Below are 19,183 nucleotides of genomic sequence, written 5' to 3' on the forward strand. Positions count from 1 at the left end.
GGGCCCATACAAAGTACCACTAGTGATACTGGAAGTGCTCCCAAGAAGCAGAGACAAGTCATGACATTACAAGAAAAAGTTGCACTGCTTGATATACACTGTGGGTTGTGGTCTGCAGCTGCAGTAGCCTGCCATGAATCCAGTGTGAGGAAATTGTAAAAAAAGAAAAGGGAATTTATAAAGCTTTCGCTGCAGCTACAATAGCAGGCATGAAAACCTTGCACTTTTTGCAAAATAACTTTTATCTCATATTGAAAATGCAGCTTTTCTGTAGGTGCAGAATTGCTGCAAGAAAACACATACCTATTAATTCTAATATGATTCAAGAAAAAGGAAGTCTTTTTTTTCTTTTCTAAGGATTTTATTTATTTATTAATGAGAGACAGAGAGAGAAAGAGGAAGAGGGAGAAGCAGGCTTCCCGCGGAGCAAGGAGCCCAATGCGGGGCTCGATCCCAGGACCCTGGGATCATGACCTGAGCCGAAGGCTGACGCCTAACCATCTGAGCCACCCAGGCGCCCAAGAAAAAGGAAGTCTTAAAGCAAAAGGAAGGTGAAAGACCTGAAGCTGGAGAATTTAGAGCAAGCAAAGGACAGTTTGGTAATTTTAGAAAGAGATTTGGCTTAAAAAGATCAAGATAACAGAAGCAGCAGCAGTTTACGGGGTGTATTTAAGAAAATCAGTGAAGAGAAAGGGTATCTGCCTGAACACGTTTTTAATGCAGAGGAAAATACCCTATTGGGAGGGGGGACAACATGCTGCAAAGGGCACTTATTAGCATGGAAAAGAGGTGAGCACTAGGGATTTAAGGCAAGGAGGGATAGGTTAACTACTGTTTTGTGCAAATGCACACAAGTTTATGATCAGGACTGACCTTATCTATAAAGCTGTAACCCTCGAGCCTTCAGAAGGGAAAAGATAAACCCCAGCTGTCAGTCCTTTGGTTGTCCAAGAAGGCCTGGACAAGTAGAACCCTTTCTCTTGATTGGTTCTATAGGTGCTTTGTTGCTGATGTCAGATAGTACCTTATGACCCCTGATCTGGAGGCTAAATTAGAGACGTTGTGTTTGGGAGCAAGCGGACCACGTCAACACTTTCAATATTATATCCCTTTTGAGCCAATAAATATTTATGTAAATCTACATAAAACCAGGCAGAACAACAAAAGCTAGATTAAATCAATAATGTAGTCTTCAAAACATTTATTTAGGGAATTAAAATGCATAAAATTAAATGAAGTAACTTTTAGGAACAATATTTCATTCCACTTAGGCCATGAAATTTTTTAAGAAAAAAATTGGAAATTCGTCATATCATTTGAGGATGAATTAATAGCAGAATGTCAATTTTGCTAAACCAAAATTTTAAGGGAAGGAAAAACTTTAAAATATACAACACTCAAAATAAACATATTCAGTCCAAACACAATGAGGTATATGAAGGATATGAAGAAAATAAGGGTTAGAGTCACTGCCCGAACTTCAAAACAGGATTTTACAAGAATTTTTAGGAAGGCAATCCCTTATAGATTTGTGTTAATGACACTAAAAATTTATATAAAAATCTGGTCGAAATAATTGTTAGATTACATTTTTAGTAGTTGAATCCAGCAGGTATAGGAAACTTGCAAAAACTGTGAATCCCAAGCAAAAATTTTTAGAAAACATGTTTCTAAAAACTTTTCCATGAATTATATACTCTGCAGTGCATGAAACAGTGATATTATTAAATATGCTATTTCTGCATCTTGTACATCAGACATTTGGACAGAAATCTTTTTAAGTATGACAGCAGAGTTTCTGCTTTACTTGTCTATTTTGCGGGTCTCACAGCAAACAATACGGTGGACTGGATTAGAAAAATACTCCTGGGGCACCTGGGTGGCTCAGTCGGTTAAGCAACTGCCTTCAGCTCAGGTCATGATCCCAGGGTCCTGGGATTGAGCCCTGCATCGGGCTCCCTGCTCAGCGGGAAGCCTGCTTCTCCCTCTCTCTGCCTGCTGTTCCTGTGCCTGTGTGCCCACGTGTGCTCTCTCGCTCTCTCTCTGTGTCAAATAAATAAATAAGATCTTTAAAAAAAAAAAAGAAAGAAAAAATACTTCTAGGAAAAAAAAATCTATTTTAAACAAATGCTATGCTATGCAACTATCGTTAACAAAGAACAAACACAATGAAGGCCATGAATAATTTAGAAATTGCAAGCATGTTCTATTAGTTGTGTGCATAGAAAGCAAACGTGGCTGAACATAATTCAGAGAAGAACTGGCTCTAAGTGGGAATATAGTGGACTGAGCGATTCTACTTCAGAACAAATACAAATTTTATGACATGTAAGAGATTTTAGAACTACTTTATCAGGATTCAAGCAAAATATGACAGCACTCGTACATGTTTTAGGCTGACTGAACACATGAAAATAATTTATTTGCAGAAAGCAGCTAAAGAAATCACCAACCATGTATGCCAAGAGTGCATGATACCCACTGTAAAGATCCTATCATTCTACTCCAGAAAAGATGCTAAATTATTGTGTATGTGATATAAGCTTAGATGCAGATGAAAAGTCCGAGGTAATTTTATTATCTGGAAAACCAAACATATTGCTCCACAAGGTTTAAAAGAGAGAGATTTTTCTCAAGTGATGGTATAAAGTAGCAAATAAAGAAAATATCAGAATGCTTCAGTTTGTGGGACTGTTTTTATAAAACTGCATTATACTACTGATCCAATCTTCAAGCCAGAAACTGAAGAGAGAGGTCTTTTAGTTACAATCAAAGAGAAAAGTTTAATAACTCACTGTAAGACTATCAGTGGTACCCTATACTATAGCTAGGTAAACACACATTTTTCTTCATCAATATTACTTGAGAGAGAACTATTTAGTACTGCAAAATGTAATATAGTAACCACAAAAACAAGTTAGCTACAGACTGAAGTTGTTGTTTTTTGTTACAGTAATATTCAAGTTGTAATAATAATTTACAATTTTAAACAAATCAAGATTTATTCTTATTTCTTGGAAGTTAATTCTACAATGAGAATACTCATCTTAGGTCTTGATGAATAGCGATTTTAACAACTGCCATTAAGCATGTAACCAAAATGTGTATTTGCTGTGATCTAAACTCCACAGGAAAGCTATACTGAGAAAGTCTGTTTTCCCAGGAGCCAAACATATCCAACATGAAAAGAAATTAAAATCCAGTTACAAAGAGATAGCAATTTCAATAGCAAGGATTATCATTTATCACTCTTGAGACTGGCAACAATTTCTAAACCATAATCATCCATACAAGGGAATGGAGAAAGGTATGGTAAGATGGTCATTCTCATAAGTTGCCGATACTTCTTACAAGGCAATTTAATGATCCATATCCAATTTAATGATTGTATCAAATGTTACATAGTTTGGAACCAGTAATTTCTCTTCTAGGAGTCTACTCTAAACATACCTCAGAGTTGTAGACAAAAATGTACAAGATTATGTTTGCATTATTTACAGAAACAAAAAGAAATGAACAAAAGAACGATGGTTAAACCTATGATGAAATATTGTGTCTATAAAAAATTATGTTTTGAAAAGTGTGCATATGTTTACATATAAAGGCTACAATGAATTCATTAATGTATTAATCACATTACTTTTAGGTGATGGAATTGTAGTTGTTTTTCCTATAGTTTATGCTTATGTGTATAGTTCCAAATTTTTCATAGAGAATATGTATAGATATAACTCACTTCAATGAACAGAGAAACAAAGTGCGGACTGTGAACAACAATAAGTCAATCACCTGCTTTGTGTCCATCTCTCTATTCACAAAAGTGCAAAGATGATGATAGGTGGATCTACCGGTTTTCACACTAGAAGTTCTCTTTAGTTCAATGTTCTGAAAAAGGAACACAGACAATGGAGTATTAGGTTAACAGTATTAATTTTCAATTAAAGCTGGAACCCCCCCCAAAAAACTGGACCCAATAAAAAAAAGTAATTTTGTTTTTAATCAGTTATCCTTATTCATTTTTCTCTACATGGGCTGTATTTCCATTACCTGGAATGTAGGTTTAAAAGCTGGAGTATACTTAGGCAAGAATACTAACTCAGGAATGCTGTACAGTTGACTACACCACAGCAGGAGGCACAGAGTGACAAGCTGCTCTCCTTTTATGGATTCTAAGTTTGATCACTCGGTTATGGTAGTGCATGCCCAGTGATGAGAAAGTTCAAACAGAAGTAGGACAATGAATAAATGTAGAAGGATGACAGATACCGGTCTGGTGCCAAAGTATCACCTCCCAGATTACTCGGTAATTGAAAAGAGAAAAATAGACCTTTATGATAGAGATCTCTTGTAGTCACCACCATAACCAAATGAGACAAATACAGAATATGAGAAACTAGTCTCTTCAAAAAGTCTGAAATAAAAAAGTTGACCCGGGTTGCGCAAGATAATTCCAAGAGAGAATAAGACAAAACAAGCAGAAGCAAGGGGTGAAGCCCGACTGGATCCTGGTTTAAAAAAGAAGTTGTAAAATAAAACAATTTAGGGACAACTGGAGAATGTTGATTACGGACTGTATATTAAGTGGTATTAAGAAATCAATGTTAATTTCCTTAATGTGATACTGTGGCTGCATAAGAGAAGGTCCTTAATTCTTATAAGGAGCGTAATGAAGTATTCAGGATGAAACGTCATCTCTACAACTTAAATTCAAATGTATACATTTGTACATACAACTATTTGAAATCTATACACATGTATAGATATAAACTATTCACTATTTTCCTTTCTCTGTATTTTGAAAATTTTCGTAATAGAAAGTTGGGGAAAAAAGTTCAGCTACACATTTGCACATCATTCATATTTGCACTTACACATGTTTTATTTATGTAAATATGTGACCTTGGCTCGGTAGGAACATTATGAATTACAATAAAGGTAATCAAAACGCATCATGGATAAAATACTCCTTTTAACACCTTTTAACACCATACTGAGGGAGTGACTGAAATCTGACTTTCCCATTTGTATCTTGGATCAAATGGCGTAGCAGATGGCTCCACATAAAAGCAGGAAGGCTGACAAAATGAAAAGCTTAAGAGGGCAACATCTGGTACTTATGCTCATCTTACATACATAAAATATACTTGTATATACAATGAAATCAGATATCCCTATATTTATGGGGGGGTTTTACTTCTATATTTTAGATAAAAATAACTATGTAATTGTGAGAACCATCCAAAGAGCCATTTCAATAACTACAACAAGCTATTGTAAAACAAAAGAACCAATACCTTTTAAAATTAATTTCCACTTTACTTAATGTCTTTTCAAAAACAAGCTCCAGATCACAAAAGCACACATATTACTCCCATACAGAAACAGACTTCACTCATCCACTTTATGTAATCTTGTGTAAATTTATCCAAACCTAACTTCTTTACCTGTAAAATAATAACTATTTACAACACCCAAATCTTGAATGTGAAAAAGTTGATAGGGCAAATAATCTGTTTTTTTCCATTATAATTAAAGGACATAAAAAAAAAAGACCAAACCACTTACACTTTTTTAAAAATCAAAAATATGGTTTTTGAAACAACTAAAATAAATTAAGACAATTGGTAAAAACTGAATACAGACTAAATATAAGATATCAGGAATATTAGTCCTGTGCTTTCAAAAAAAGTAATTATATATCAGAGTTACATACTAAAGAATGGGTAAAATGATATCTAAGATTATTTTTAAATACTCCAGACATACTCATGTGTTACCTGTAACCTTAAAAATTAAGTTTAAGCAAATGAAATTTTGACCTGCATTGAATTCTAATAGTAAAGAAGAAGTATTATAACCTAGTTCTTCTCAACACTCAAAGAAATTCACCTCAAAAAGAGTTGGAGGTGGTGGTGGCAAACTTGTAATTTTGGCCGATCTCTCTTTTTCCACAAGCAGTGCTTCCTTTCGAGCTGTTATATGCCTTGAAAAACAAGAGATGTCCTAAATTAATCTCTCAAGTAATGTTAGAACACAACCCTCAGGGTCTAAAATATAAAAGCCACAGGATCTCAAGAAATCCTCCAATCTGATCCCACAGGCTCAATATGCTGTTTAATAAACAATCTATACACACTGGACACGTAAGAAAATGCATACCAAGTAAAAGAGGTGTATCTTTAAAGACATAAAGCCCTATGGTGAAACTGACCCAACAAACATCTAATATTTCTTCATTTACAATAGTGTAGATTAAAAACCAGAAATGTTGATAAAGATTGGGGTCACTGTATAAAATAAGCACTGTTGACTAGTAATAGGCTCCATCATCTTTACAACATGCAAAAATGATTTGCCAAGAGTCTAAACCTCTTTTCATGTTCTTAATTGCACTGATTTTTCTTTTTCTTTTTCTTTTTTTTTTTTTTACATCAGAGGCAGATTCTGGGGGACATGCATTTTGAACTAGCCATACATTTCTCCAGAAACTAAGTAATTGTCGAAGTCATATGAGAAGAGAAAGTTCATGTGTTACTTTGTGCACCAAGGTAAACCACACCTCCACTGCATTATTTTTAAACCAAGTTTAACACACCAATGGATATACCATATGACTTATATTTAATACCTGCTTAAACAGTACCCAATGTACTCTCTACTTCTAGCCATATCACTTTTCAGTGGAAAATGTGGTAAATTTCATTATTACTTTACCAGGTTTTTTGTTTCACTAGTTCTTCTTTTTTATTTTTCTGTAATTTTAGAGCTTCTTTATGCCTCATTTCTGCTTTTCTTCTTCTTTCTGCTGCCCGCCGTGCCAGAGCATTTAAATCAGGTTCCTAAAAATATATATTACTTAAAATGTTATGTTAAACAAGATTAAAATGCCAACCATGTAAGTAATATGGATGTTTCTCCAGTCAGGGCAAAATCATGAAGGTATTCAAATGACTGAAGTTTGGGAAACGGCGCACTAAAGCAAAAAGTTAATGGTGGCATAAATAAAACTATAAATATCAGATGTCACAACTTAAGGCTATTATTAAAAACACAGATTAGATTAAACCCAGAGAGCAAGAACATATTTCATTGTCACATACTGTAAAGATATTTATTTTCCTAATTGTTTGATATCAAAGACCTGCCTTCTCTGGAACCAGGTTATTTATTTTGTGCAACTATCTCTGGGACCAGAATCTAGTCTTTCCCAACCATAACTCACAATAAACAAAATATGGTCAGGGAACACTGTTAAAGTTCTACTTTGCCTTTTTGAAAGTCATCAAAGAATTTTTACTATATGTGAATGAAATATAAGTGTATACACAATGTTCAACTATACATGTCTTAGAGGTATGAAGAATCATAATAAAATGGGAAATCTGAATTCACCCCAATGAATCTGTCCAAAATGCTTGAAATAATCAACAACTGATTCAGAAGGTTATTTTATTTACCCAGACAGTTAAGGACTAGAAGAGAATAATTCCAATTTAAACACCATATGAAGACAGATTTTACTTGATGTGACTCTTACTAGGAAATGCATCTAGCAGCATTACTGAAAGACATTAATATACAAAAAAGTTGAGGCAGGTCTGCCAGGGCAGCCCCAACACGGAGCACCCCGGGAACCCCAGACTGCTCCAGTTTAGTCATCTTGCCAGTATGGCCCCAGCAGAGAGCACCTGAGACCCCTGGTCCATGCCCAAGTCCACTCTAGTTGTCCCATCAGGCTGGTCCCACAGTGCAGCACACCTGGCCCACAACTGTAGCAGCTCCAGCTGGCTAGCCAAAGCTACCAGGCACACTCAGTCTACACTGGAGACATTCCTACATAAGGCCACTCCCTCAAGACCAGGAGAGGGAGCTGTTCCACCTAATTCCCAGAAACAAACACAGAAAGTCAGACAAAATGAGGAAACAGAGGAATATGTTCCAAATGAAAGAACAAGGCAAAACTACAAAAAAAGCACTGAACAAAATGGAGACAGGCAATATAGCTGGTAAAGAGTTAAAAGCAATGGTGAGAAAGATGCTCACCGGGGATTAAAGAGTGGATGAATTCAGTGAGAACTTAAAGAGAGAGAAAATATAAAAAAGAAACAATCAGAGTTGAAGAATACAGTAACTGAAATGAAAAATACACTAGAGGGAATCAACAGTAAGTTAAACGATGCAGAAAAATGAATCAGTGAGCTGGAAAACAGGGTAGTGGGAAGCACCCAAGCTAAACAGCAAAAATAAAAAATAATTTAAAAAATGAGAATAGGTTATGGGACCTGAGACACCATCAAGCGTAACAGCATTCACGTTATAGGGATCCCAGAGGAGACTTAAAGGGGCAGAAAACGTATTTGAAGAAACAATAGCTGAAAACTTTCCTAACCTAGGGAAGTAAACAGACTTCCAGGTCCAGGAAGCAGGGAGAACACCTAATAACATGAAACCAAGGAGGCACATACCAAGACAAATAATTAAAATGTCAACAATTAAATCATCACCATGAAACCAGCCTTACAAGTAATGTTAAAGGGACTTAAGTGGAAAAGAAAATGCCATAACTAGAAGTGAGAAAATTATTAAAGAAAAAAATTCCACTGTAAAAGCAAATATACTGTAAAGGTAGTAGATTAATCATTTATAAAGCTAGTATTAAGATTAAAGGATAAAAGTAGTAACATCAATTATATCTACAATAATTAGTTAAGGGACACACAAAATAAAAAATTTAAAATACTACATCACACACATAAAATATGAAAGGGGATAATAAAAATGTAGTGCTTTTAGAATGTGTTCAAACTTAAGCAACCATCAACTTAATACAGACTGCTATACACATAGGACACTATATATGAACCTGATAATCACAAACCAAAAACCTGTAATAGACACACAAAGAGAAAGAAATCCAAGCATTAACACTAAAGAAAGTCATCAAAGGACAAAGAGAGCAAGAGAAGAGGAAAGGAACACAGAACTACAAAACAACCAGAAAACAACAAAATGGCAATAAGTACGTATCTATCAATATGGCTCAGTCGGTTAAGTTCCGCCTTCGCCTCAGGTCATGATCCCAGAGTTCTGAGATCGAGTCCCACGTCGGGCTCCCTGCTCCTTGGGAGCCTCCTTCTCCCTCTGCCTCTCTCTCTCTCTCTCTCTCATGAATAAATAAAAATTAAAAAAATCTTAAAAAAATATAATTTCTTTAAATGTAAATGAACTAAATGCTTCAATAAAAAAAAGGGGGTGAATGAATGGATAAAACATGACCCATCTATGTGCTGCCTACAAGAGACCAACTTTGGACCTAAAGACACATACACACTGAAAGTCAAGGGCTGGAAAAAGATACTCTATACAAATGGAAGTTCAAAAAAAAAAAAAAAAGCCAGGGTAACAATACCTATTATCAGACAAAACAGACCTTAAAACAGACTATACCAAGAGACAATGAAAGGCACTACATAATAAAAAGGGATCAATCCAACAAGAGGCTGTAACAATTGTAAATATCTAGGCACCTAACATAGGAACACCTAAATATATAAAGCAAATGTTAACAGACATAAAGGGAAGAAAGTGACAGTAATACAGTAATAATAGGGGACTTTAACAGCCACTTACATCCACAGATCATTCAGACAGATGGACTTAAAATATATAGAGATTACATTCCATCCAAAAAAAATAAAAATGCAGAATACACATTCAAGTGCACATGGAACATTCCCCAGGATAGATCACATGTTAGGCCACAAAACAGTCAATAAATTTAAGAAGTCAAATCATATCAAGCGCTTTTCCAACTACAACAGTATGGAACTAGAAATCAATTACAAGAAAAAAACTGAAAAAAACAGAACAAAACAAAAAACACAAACCCAAACAAATAGAGAATAAATAACATGCTATTAAACACAAATGGGTAACAAAGAAATCAAAGAAGAAATAAAATACGTAGATACAAATGAAAATGGAAACACAATGGTTCAAATTCTTTGGGATGTAGCAAAAGCAGTTCTAAGAGGCAAGTTTTTAGCAATACAGGCCTCTCTCAAGAAACAAGAAAAATCTCAAATAAATAACCAAATTTACACCTAAAGGAACTAAAAAACAAGAAGAAGCAAAGCCCAAAGTTAGTAAAAGTTAGGAAATAAAGATCAGGGTGGAAATAAATTAAAAAATAGATTAAAAAAAAACAAGATCAATGAAACTAAGTTGGTTTTTTGAAAAGAGACATAATTGAGAAACATTTTGCTAGACTCATCAAGAAAAAAGAAAGATCATTCAAATAAAATTTGAAAGAGAAGTTATACCACAGAAAAACGAAGGATTAGAGGAGACTACCATGAAAAATGATATACCAACAAATTGGACAACCTAGAAAAAAATGGATAAATTCCCAGAAACAATCTTCCAAGACTGAATCAGGAAGAAATAGAAAATATGAATAGACTGATGACTAGTAACAAAACTGAATCAGTATTCAAAAAACTCCCAACAAATAAAGGTTCCACGACCAGATGACTTCCAGTGAATTCTACAAAACATTTAAAAAAGAGTTAATACTGACCCCTTCTCAAACTATTCCATTAAATAGAAGAGGGGGGAATGGTTCCTCATTCTACAAGGCCAACATAACCCTGAAACCACAATCAGACAAAAACTGCAGAAAAAGAAAATCACATCCATTTATCCTTGATGAACACAGATGCAAAAATCCTCAACAAAATATCAGCAAACTGAATTCAGCAATACATTAAAAGGATCATTCATCATAATCAAGTAGGATTTATTCCAGGAACGCAAGGATGGTTCAAAAACCACAACTCAATTAATGTGATATACCACATTAACAAAACAAAGAGCAAAAACCATATGATTAATTTCAATAGAAGCAGGTAAAGCATCTGACAAAAATCAACATCCATTCATGATAAAAACTCTCAACAAAATAGGCTCAGAGGGAACATATCTCAACATAATAAAGACCATTTATGAGAAACCCACAGCTAACATCATACTCAATGGTGAAAAGTTGAAAGCTCTTCCTCTAAGATCAGAAACAAGACAAGGATGTCTACTCTATTATTCAACATAGTACTGGAATTCCTAGGCACGGAAATCACACAAGAAATAAAAGGCATCCAAACTGGAAAGGAAGAGCTAAAGCTGTCACTATTTGCAGATGACATAGTTTCACATATAGGAAAACCTGAAGACTCCATCAAAAAGCTATTACAATAAATGAACTCAGTAAAGTTGCAGGACACAAAATACACAGAAATCTGTTCCATTTCTATACATTAATAACAAAGTAGCAGTAAAAGAAATTAAGAAAACAATCCCATTTACAATTACATCATAAAGAATAAAATACCTAGGAATAAATTTAACTGAGGTGAAAAGACCTGTACTCTGAAAATTAAAAAACACTGATGAAATATATTGAAGATGACACAAATGGAAAGACATTCAATGTTCACAGATTGGAAGAATAGTTAAAATGTCCATACCACCCAAAGCAATCTATGGAGCCAATGCAATCCCTATTAAAATATCAATAGTATTTTCCACAGAACTAAAACAAATAATCCTAAAATCTGCATGGAACCACAAAGACCCCAAATAGCCAAAGCAATCTTAAGAAAGAAGAACAAAACTGGAGGCATCACACTTGCTGATTTCAATCTGTATTACAAAGCTGTAGTAATCAAAACGGTATGGCACTAGCATAAAAACAGACATAGAGCTTAATGGAACAGAATAGAGAGCCCAGAAATAAACCCACGTTTAAATGGTCAATTAATCTGTGACAAAAGAGGCAAGAATATACAATGGAGAAAAGACAGCCTCTTCAATAGTGTTGGAAAAAATGGACACTTTCTTACACCATAAACAAAAATTAACCCAAAATGGATTAAAGACCTAAGTGCAAGACCTGAAACCATTAAACTCCAAAAAGAAAACATAAGTAGTAATTTCTTGGAAATCAGTCTTAGCCTTATTTTTCTGGATTTGTCTCCTCAGGCAAGGGGAAAAAAAGCAAAAATAAACAATTGGGACTAAACTAAAAAGCTTTTTACAATAAAGGAGACCATCAAAAAAAGCAACCTACTGAATGGGAGAAGGTATCTGCAAATGATATATTAGATAAGGCATTAATATACAAGATATATAAATAACTCATATAACTCAAAACAACAAAGATCAAATCTAATTTAAAAATGGGCAGAGGATGGGGTGCCTGGGCGGCTCAGTTGTTAAGCATCTGCCTTTGGCTCAGGTCATGATCCCAGGGTCCTGGGATAGAGCCCCACATTGGGCTCCCTGCTCCACGGGAAGCCTGCTTCTCCCTCTCCCACGCCCCCTGCTTGTGTTCCCTCTCTCGCTATGTCTCTCTCTGTCAAATAAATAAATAAAATCTTAAAAAAAATAAAATAAAATAAAAATGGGCAGAGGATCAGAATAGTTTTCCAAAGAAGACATATTGCTGGCCAAAAGACACATGAAAAGATGCTCAACATTACTACTTAGAGGAATGCAAATTAAAACCACAATGAGGTATCACCTCACACCAGTCAGAATGGCTAGTATCAAAAAGAAATAACAAGTGTTGGTGAGGATATAGAGAAAAGGGAATCCTCACGCACTGTTGGTGGAAATGCAATTTGGTGCAGCCACGGTGGAAAACAGTAGAGGTTCTTCAAAAAATTAAAAATACCAAACGATCCAGTAATTCTACTGCTGGGTATTTACCCAAAGAAAATGAAAACACTAATTTGAAAAGATATATGCACCCCCGTATATTTTAAGATTTTATTTATTTATTTGAGGTGGGGAAGGGCCAAGGCGAGGGAAAAGCAGACTCCCCACTGAGCAGGAAGCCTGAAGAAGCAGAAGCAGGAAGAAGGGGGAAGCAGCAAAAGCGGGAAGCGGGGCTTGATCCCAGGATCCTGGGATCATGACCTGAGCCGAAGGTAGCCACTTAACCGACTGAACCACTCAGGAGCCCCTGCACCCCCATGGTTATTGCAGCATTATTTCCAATAGCCAAATCTTGGAAGCAGTCCAAGTGTCCATCGACAGATAGAGAGATGAAGAAGATATGGTGTATATATACAATGGAGTATCACTCAGTCATAAAAAAAATAAGATCTTGCCATCTGTGGAAGTATGGATGGAGTTTACAGGTAATATGCTAAGTAAAATGATTCAGACAGAGAAAGACAAATACCTTATGATTTCACTGGTAAAAAACAAATGAACAAAAAAACCAGAAATCAACTAATAAACACAACTGGTGGTTGCCAGAGTTGAGTGAGTAGGGGATGAGTGAAATAGGTGAAGGAGATTAAGAGGTACAAACTTCTCACTATGAAATAAATAAATCACGGGAATGAAAAGTACAGCATAGGGAATATAGTCAATATTATTGTAATAACTCTGTATGATGACAGCTGGTAACTACAATAATCAGGATGAGCATTGCATAGTGTATGTAACTGCTGAATCACTGTTGTATACCTGAAACTAATATAATACTGAATGTAAACTATAATTTTAAAAAAATAATCACAGAAAACAAATTAGTTCAGGCTGGCCAAAACCAATTCTATACATGCATAGTATACTATAAACAATTTACTTTTTACCAATACCACTACCAGACAGGTAGTCAAATAAGCATTCACTTACATTTTCTTTGGCCTGTTGGTGTCCCTCTCCCATACTTCTTAAACTTGCCAAATACAGCTTTTCCAAGTTCTTTATTTTCTGAGTTTGTGATTCTTTCCATTCTGTCCTTAGTTCCTCTGCCAAACGAGTTAATTGCTGATTTCTCCTCTGTTTTATGTCTTCTCTTATCTGTAAAGCGATACCCCTTTCTTGTTCTCGAACCTAAAGAATGCATATTTAACAGATTATATGAGAAGAGGCTTACTTTAAGTTTTTTGAAAAGCTTTCTGGAAATAGGAACTTCAATGAATTCTCCTCAGGTGTATCAATTCTTCCGAATATCTATATTAGATAAGGCCTCTGTAAAGCGGAAAATCTGGTGATGTAAAAAAGTTAAAACCTCAAGACGACTTCTAAAGTTCTCTAACTTATTAGCTATTATCTTCTCCCCAACCCAAGCACTAACAGGACTACCATTATCATTTTAATAACTGGTAAGAGGTTAAAATGGTAAGGGTGTTCAATAAAATTTATAGCCAAGGGGCGCCTGGGTGGCTCAGTCGGTTGAATGGCTGCCTTTGGCTCAGGTCATGATCCTGGAGTCCCAGGATGGAGCCCTGCTTTGGGCTCCCTGCTCAGCAGGGAGTCTGCTGCTCCCTCTCCCTCTGCCCCTCCCCCCACTCGTGTTCTCTCTCTTTCTCCCTTGCTCATTCTCTCAAATAAATAAAATCTTAAAAAAAAGGTAAAAAAGAATAAAATTTATAGCCCAGGTGAGTATAGAGCCAGATGAGAAGTCCATATTTGTGGTACATCATCCCCAATTTCAGCCAGAATGGCACCTAAAAACACGCTTCACAAGGGCTTAACTATCTTACTCTGAAAAGACTTCTAGAAAATAATCTACAACTTCTTAAATAAATGTTATAGCAGCTTATAATCTTTCCATTAAGTCTTATTCAAAGCCATTCTAATCTTCCTACTCTAATCTTCATCAGTAACACATAGTTTGAAAAATGTTTAAAGAACCATTTTCCAGTAATTACCGAGTCCAATAATCCCTATCTCAAACTCTTCTTCATCTATTTACCATTTCAGCCTATTTTTTCAAATTTTCCTAGGGCTCTTAAACAGCCAGAAAAGGGTTTTAAATGCATCACTCAGAACTCTCTGCTGTAAAAAACACTAATAATTTGAGGAAGACAAAGAATTTGAAGCCTTGTTCTAGATGAACCTTACCTGCAGCAATCTTAGTTTTCGTCGCCTTTCATAATCTTCCTTTAAAATGTAAGCCTCCTCGTTAGGACTCAGTCTCAGCTTGCCAGCATTCACTACCTTTCTTTTCATTTCCGAGTACTTTAAATATAAAGTTTCTGAATTAAAAAAAAATGAAAAATGTCTATTAAAACAGGGCAGCAAAGATTAGAACGATGTTTAAAATACATTTAATAGTTGACATTAAAAGGACTATATATACACAAAATAATTTGGGTAAACTGAGCCCAGCTTATATATTTACAAATTGCAATTACTAAATTCAGCACTTAAGTCAATGATTCTCAAATGGGGAGAAGGGGTTAAAAGGAAGGTGAATCAGAATTACTTGAAAAAGTTTTTCCCCCATGACAGCAGAGTGTTGTTTACCTAGAATATCTGGGACCTGACTTATTTCTGACTGGGATTTCCAGAGTTTACCTACCTTAAATGTAAAAAAGCACAAAGACTTAAAAAAAATGTTTTAGCATAGAATAAATGTTTTTGCAATTACAATTTTACATTTTAGAACTCTGATAACTTGTTCATAACCAGAAGGACTGTGTAATTGCAAAAGGCTCCCAGTCCCTAGTTTCAACTCCCAGTCTGTTGTATATAACTTGATGACCAAGTGTCACTGTGTCATATGGAATCACATTAACCCCTCAACAATTCTTTAATAATTACAATGGTGTGATGGTTTTAAATCAATGACCATTTAAAAAATTTCTGAGAATGAGTCTGTTTGCATGAGTCAGGTGTTTAGGTTCTCCGATCAATTAATGCCACTGACATTCAGGTGTTCTCACTCTCCTCCCTTTTACATCCTTCTGAAGCTTGCTGAAGCTCCACTTCTTCATGAAACTGTCCTCTAGTAATTTTTGCTTCACCCACCCACCACCTCATTCCTGACTTGCCCACCCAGAATGCACATTATCTTTACACTCAGTTTGGAGACGAATCTAATGCTGTCTTGGTATTACCTTGCTCTAGTTTTTCATCAGTTACACTGTGCCTTTTCTAGCTAGATTCCTAACAACTGAAGGACAGAGGTTATAGTTTTATTTTAATATTCAAATTAATTTAACAAATAACAACTATCAGGCAGTATTTCACAAACTATGGATGGATACTGTTTTGGGCTAGGAGGACTTAAAGTTATCTAAGAGGGACTAATCGGACTCTGATGCCAATAAATAATTGCTTGCATTTGAAGATCTTTTCCAGTAAATAAAGTAACAGTAGGTAAAGTGCTGTCTTCCTCATTTTATAAATGAAGAATCAAAGGCCTCTTGTGTTAAAAGACTTCACCTAAGTGACAGGATCTACTGGCAGGTCCAAAGGAAGAATCTGGTTTCCTTATTCCATATGGCTCCTAACTTTCTGATATGCTAAAACATGTGGAATGAGGAAATTTTTGTTTAAACTGGTATTTTTTGCTAGTGGGGATTGATGAACAAGGAAGGACCGAACAAAGAAAAAATGAGCAAGATTAAATTCAGTCTTATTTTTTTCTGAAGGTAATTCCTGATAAATCTCACAAAGTATCATGAGAAAAAAAGACAAAAAAGAGAACATACTGTAAAATTCCATTTATATGAAGTTCAAAAACAAGCAAGACTAATCCATGATGACAGATTAAAACAGGGGTCACCATTCTGTAGGTTAATGACTAGGAGGGGGCACATAGGAGCCTGCAGGGATGCTAGAGATGATCTGTATTTTGATCTGTGTTATAATTATACAGATGTATACATATGTAAAAATTCCTCAAATGATACACTTAGATTTGTGTCTTAAGGTTATACCTCAATAAAAAAGGGAAAAAGTCCTGTTTTTTCAGATTGTTTTTTGAGTATCTATCATCTCAATTGCTTGAGGATTACAAGGAAACATACATTTGGTACTTCTACCTCCTGAGATGTGGTAGAATAATTTTTCTACTTTACTTTTTTAACTTATTTGGAAATAATTTCAGACTTAGAATTCCCATATACTCTTTCCCCAGCTTCTCTAAACATCAGTCAGAGCACAATGACCGAAACCAAGAAACTGACACTAACACAATACTTCTAACTAATTTACAGACTTTACTCAAATTTTGTCAAGTATTTCACTCACATCTATTTTCTGAACGAGGACCCAATCCAAGGACAACCCATTGCTTTCGACTGCTGTGTTACTCTGGGTCCTCCAAGAAGCAGAGGACAAGACAGGATTAAACCCACAAAGATTTTATTAGGAGAAATGCCTGTGTGAGGGATAACGGGAGGGAGATGGCAAAAACTGGGAGCACTTCAGACTTCCATGCAAATCTGACACTGAATAGAAGGGAAAGTTGGGTAGATGACTGCCATGCAGTCTAAAGAAGATTCAGTAAGATCTCTGAGGAGTTAAGGGAAAGTCCCTTGTTTCTCAGAATAGGCCTGCCTTAATTCCCATGCCATGCTCAGTCATTGGCCAGAAATAGCCCTTGGGAAGCCCTGGGAAGCATCCAGAACAAAGGAGCTGAAGGTCTGTGAATTACATTCTCATGGCTGTCGAAACTGTCACCTATCCTTGGACTCCTCTAATCTGAGACAGTTCCTCAGTTTGTGCCTTTCTTTTTAACATCCTGACTTTTAAAAACTACTGGCCAGTTATTTTGTAGAATGTCCCTCAATTTGGATTTCTTTTCTTGTGGTTAGACTGAGATTACACATTTTTGCCCAGGAACGTGGAAGTGATGATGCACCCTTTTTCAGTGCATTATATTATTTTAACTGGTGATGTTAATTTTGATTCCTGGTTAGGTGGTGTCTACCAGGTCTCTCCACTTTTCCTTTATTAAGTATTTGGAGAGATGAGACTATATATAAATAGCATGTTCCTGATTACACCTTTGCTCCTTCGTATCCACTGACAGTTGTTTGAAGCATTAACTATAGCATTTACCAAAAAGCATTTTCTATATCCATTATTCTTTCTACACTTATCAGTTGGAATCCCACTGTAAGGAAGAGTTTCCCCTGCTCCCTCTTATTTATTAAATCATTTATTCGTATCAGTATGGATTTTTATATTGTGAATTAATACTATCCAATACCAGACGATATTAACTTATTTTTAAAGATTTTGTCCTGAGAATTAAATGGCACTTGGTATATTGTAATCACAAAATACTAGACTTAGAAGATTTGTGTTCAAGACTCATCACAACCATTTACAGCAGGAAGACACTGGCCAGGTCGTTTAAGTTACCGTGGTCTCGTTTTCTCAAAACTATGTAATGGGAATCCTAACATCTATCCCAACAGGTTGTTCTGATAATTACGTGACTTAATGTGAAACTGCCAAATACTTTTAAGTATTAAGAACTCAAACGTTCCCTACTGTGAGAGCAAAAAAGAGCACGCTCTCTGCGAGAAACAATTCCAGGCAGTGCTCTTAAACGGCTCCCGAGTTTCAGGACAAGTCCTGGGGGGACCTAGGGGCAGGGTGGGCAGGCCGCAGCGAGAAGCGCTTGCAGCAGCAGCCCCGGAGGCCCTCCCGGCCGACCGCGGTGGGGAAGCCCAAGGACCGCGCGCGACCCCACCCCGGGACCGAGCGCAAGGCCACACGCGCCTAAGGCGGGAGAGCAACCTCTCGCAGCAAGCTGCGGGTCTGCGTCGGGACGCACCTCCCTTCCCCGCACTCGTCGCCACCGCCAGGCCGACGCTATCCAGGGCCCGGGGCGCGCCGAGGCCTCAGAAGCGCGGGCCGTGCTGCGTTCCAGACGCCGCGCCTTCACGGCATCCCCTTCCCGGGGAGCACACCCCCCAGCTCCTGGGCTTCGGGGGGTTGTGCACGCCCGGGCCGCGGGAAGCCGGTGCGTCCGTCACTCACCTGAAAACCAGGGGCCGGGAATCAGGAACCGCAGCTCAGACAGAGACGGCCCCAAGGCCCGCGGCCCACCAGCTTCCCAACAGCCGTTTGTGCGCCTGCGGGGCAGCCATCTCCAAGCGCCCGTCGCTTCCGTCATTCAAACCGCCCGCCAATGGCGGGACCAAGCGGCGGGAATCGGGCTAGTCCCGCCTCCCGCGAGGGCCGCTGGGACGGCCGCGCCGGAAAAGCCCGCGCACACGCCAAACCCTACGTAGCGGTCCATTATTTCACATACGTACCGAGGCTTTGAGGTTCACTGTCTCTCACTGGCTTCCCTTTACACAGCAGGAGACAGAGGTCCAGAAAGGAGAAGATATTTGCCCAGAGCATTGAGGGTGGCTTTAGT

The 19,183-nt window shown here is 36.9% G+C and overlaps 1 protein-coding gene across 2 annotated transcripts in view; it reads right to left on the reverse strand.

Annotated features, from left to right (window-relative positions):
* The window catches only part of CEP295 (centrosomal protein 295), a 52,011-nt gene extending 33,077 nt beyond the window's left edge, over positions 1–18,934 (reverse strand). The window contains exons 1-6 of one of the 2 annotated variants that reach the window (XM_025894043.2): positions 18,799–18,934; positions 14,920–15,053; positions 13,705–13,905; positions 6,715–6,839; positions 5,890–5,983; positions 3,790–3,885 (exon numbers count right to left, since the gene is read on the reverse strand). In XM_025894043.2, coding sequence (XP_025749828.2) covers positions 3,790–3,885; positions 5,890–5,983; positions 6,715–6,839; positions 13,705–13,905; positions 14,920–15,053; positions 18,799–18,934 — 786 coding nt within the window. Of the gene's footprint in view, positions 1–3,789; positions 3,886–5,889; positions 5,984–6,714; positions 6,840–13,704; positions 13,906–14,919; positions 15,054–18,798 lie in introns of those variants that run through there. The other variant, XM_025894044.2, reaches the window with a different exon arrangement.
* Between the last annotated feature and the right edge of the window lie 249 nt (positions 18,935–19,183).

The sequence above is a fragment of the Callorhinus ursinus genome, unplaced genomic scaffold, assembly GCF_003265705.2.
Source record: "Callorhinus ursinus isolate GAN/ISIS: 27379988/994484 unplaced genomic scaffold, GSC_fseal_2.0 scaffold76, whole genome shotgun sequence".
NCBI classification, from domain to species: Eukaryota; Metazoa; Chordata; class Mammalia; order Carnivora; family Otariidae; genus Callorhinus; species Callorhinus ursinus.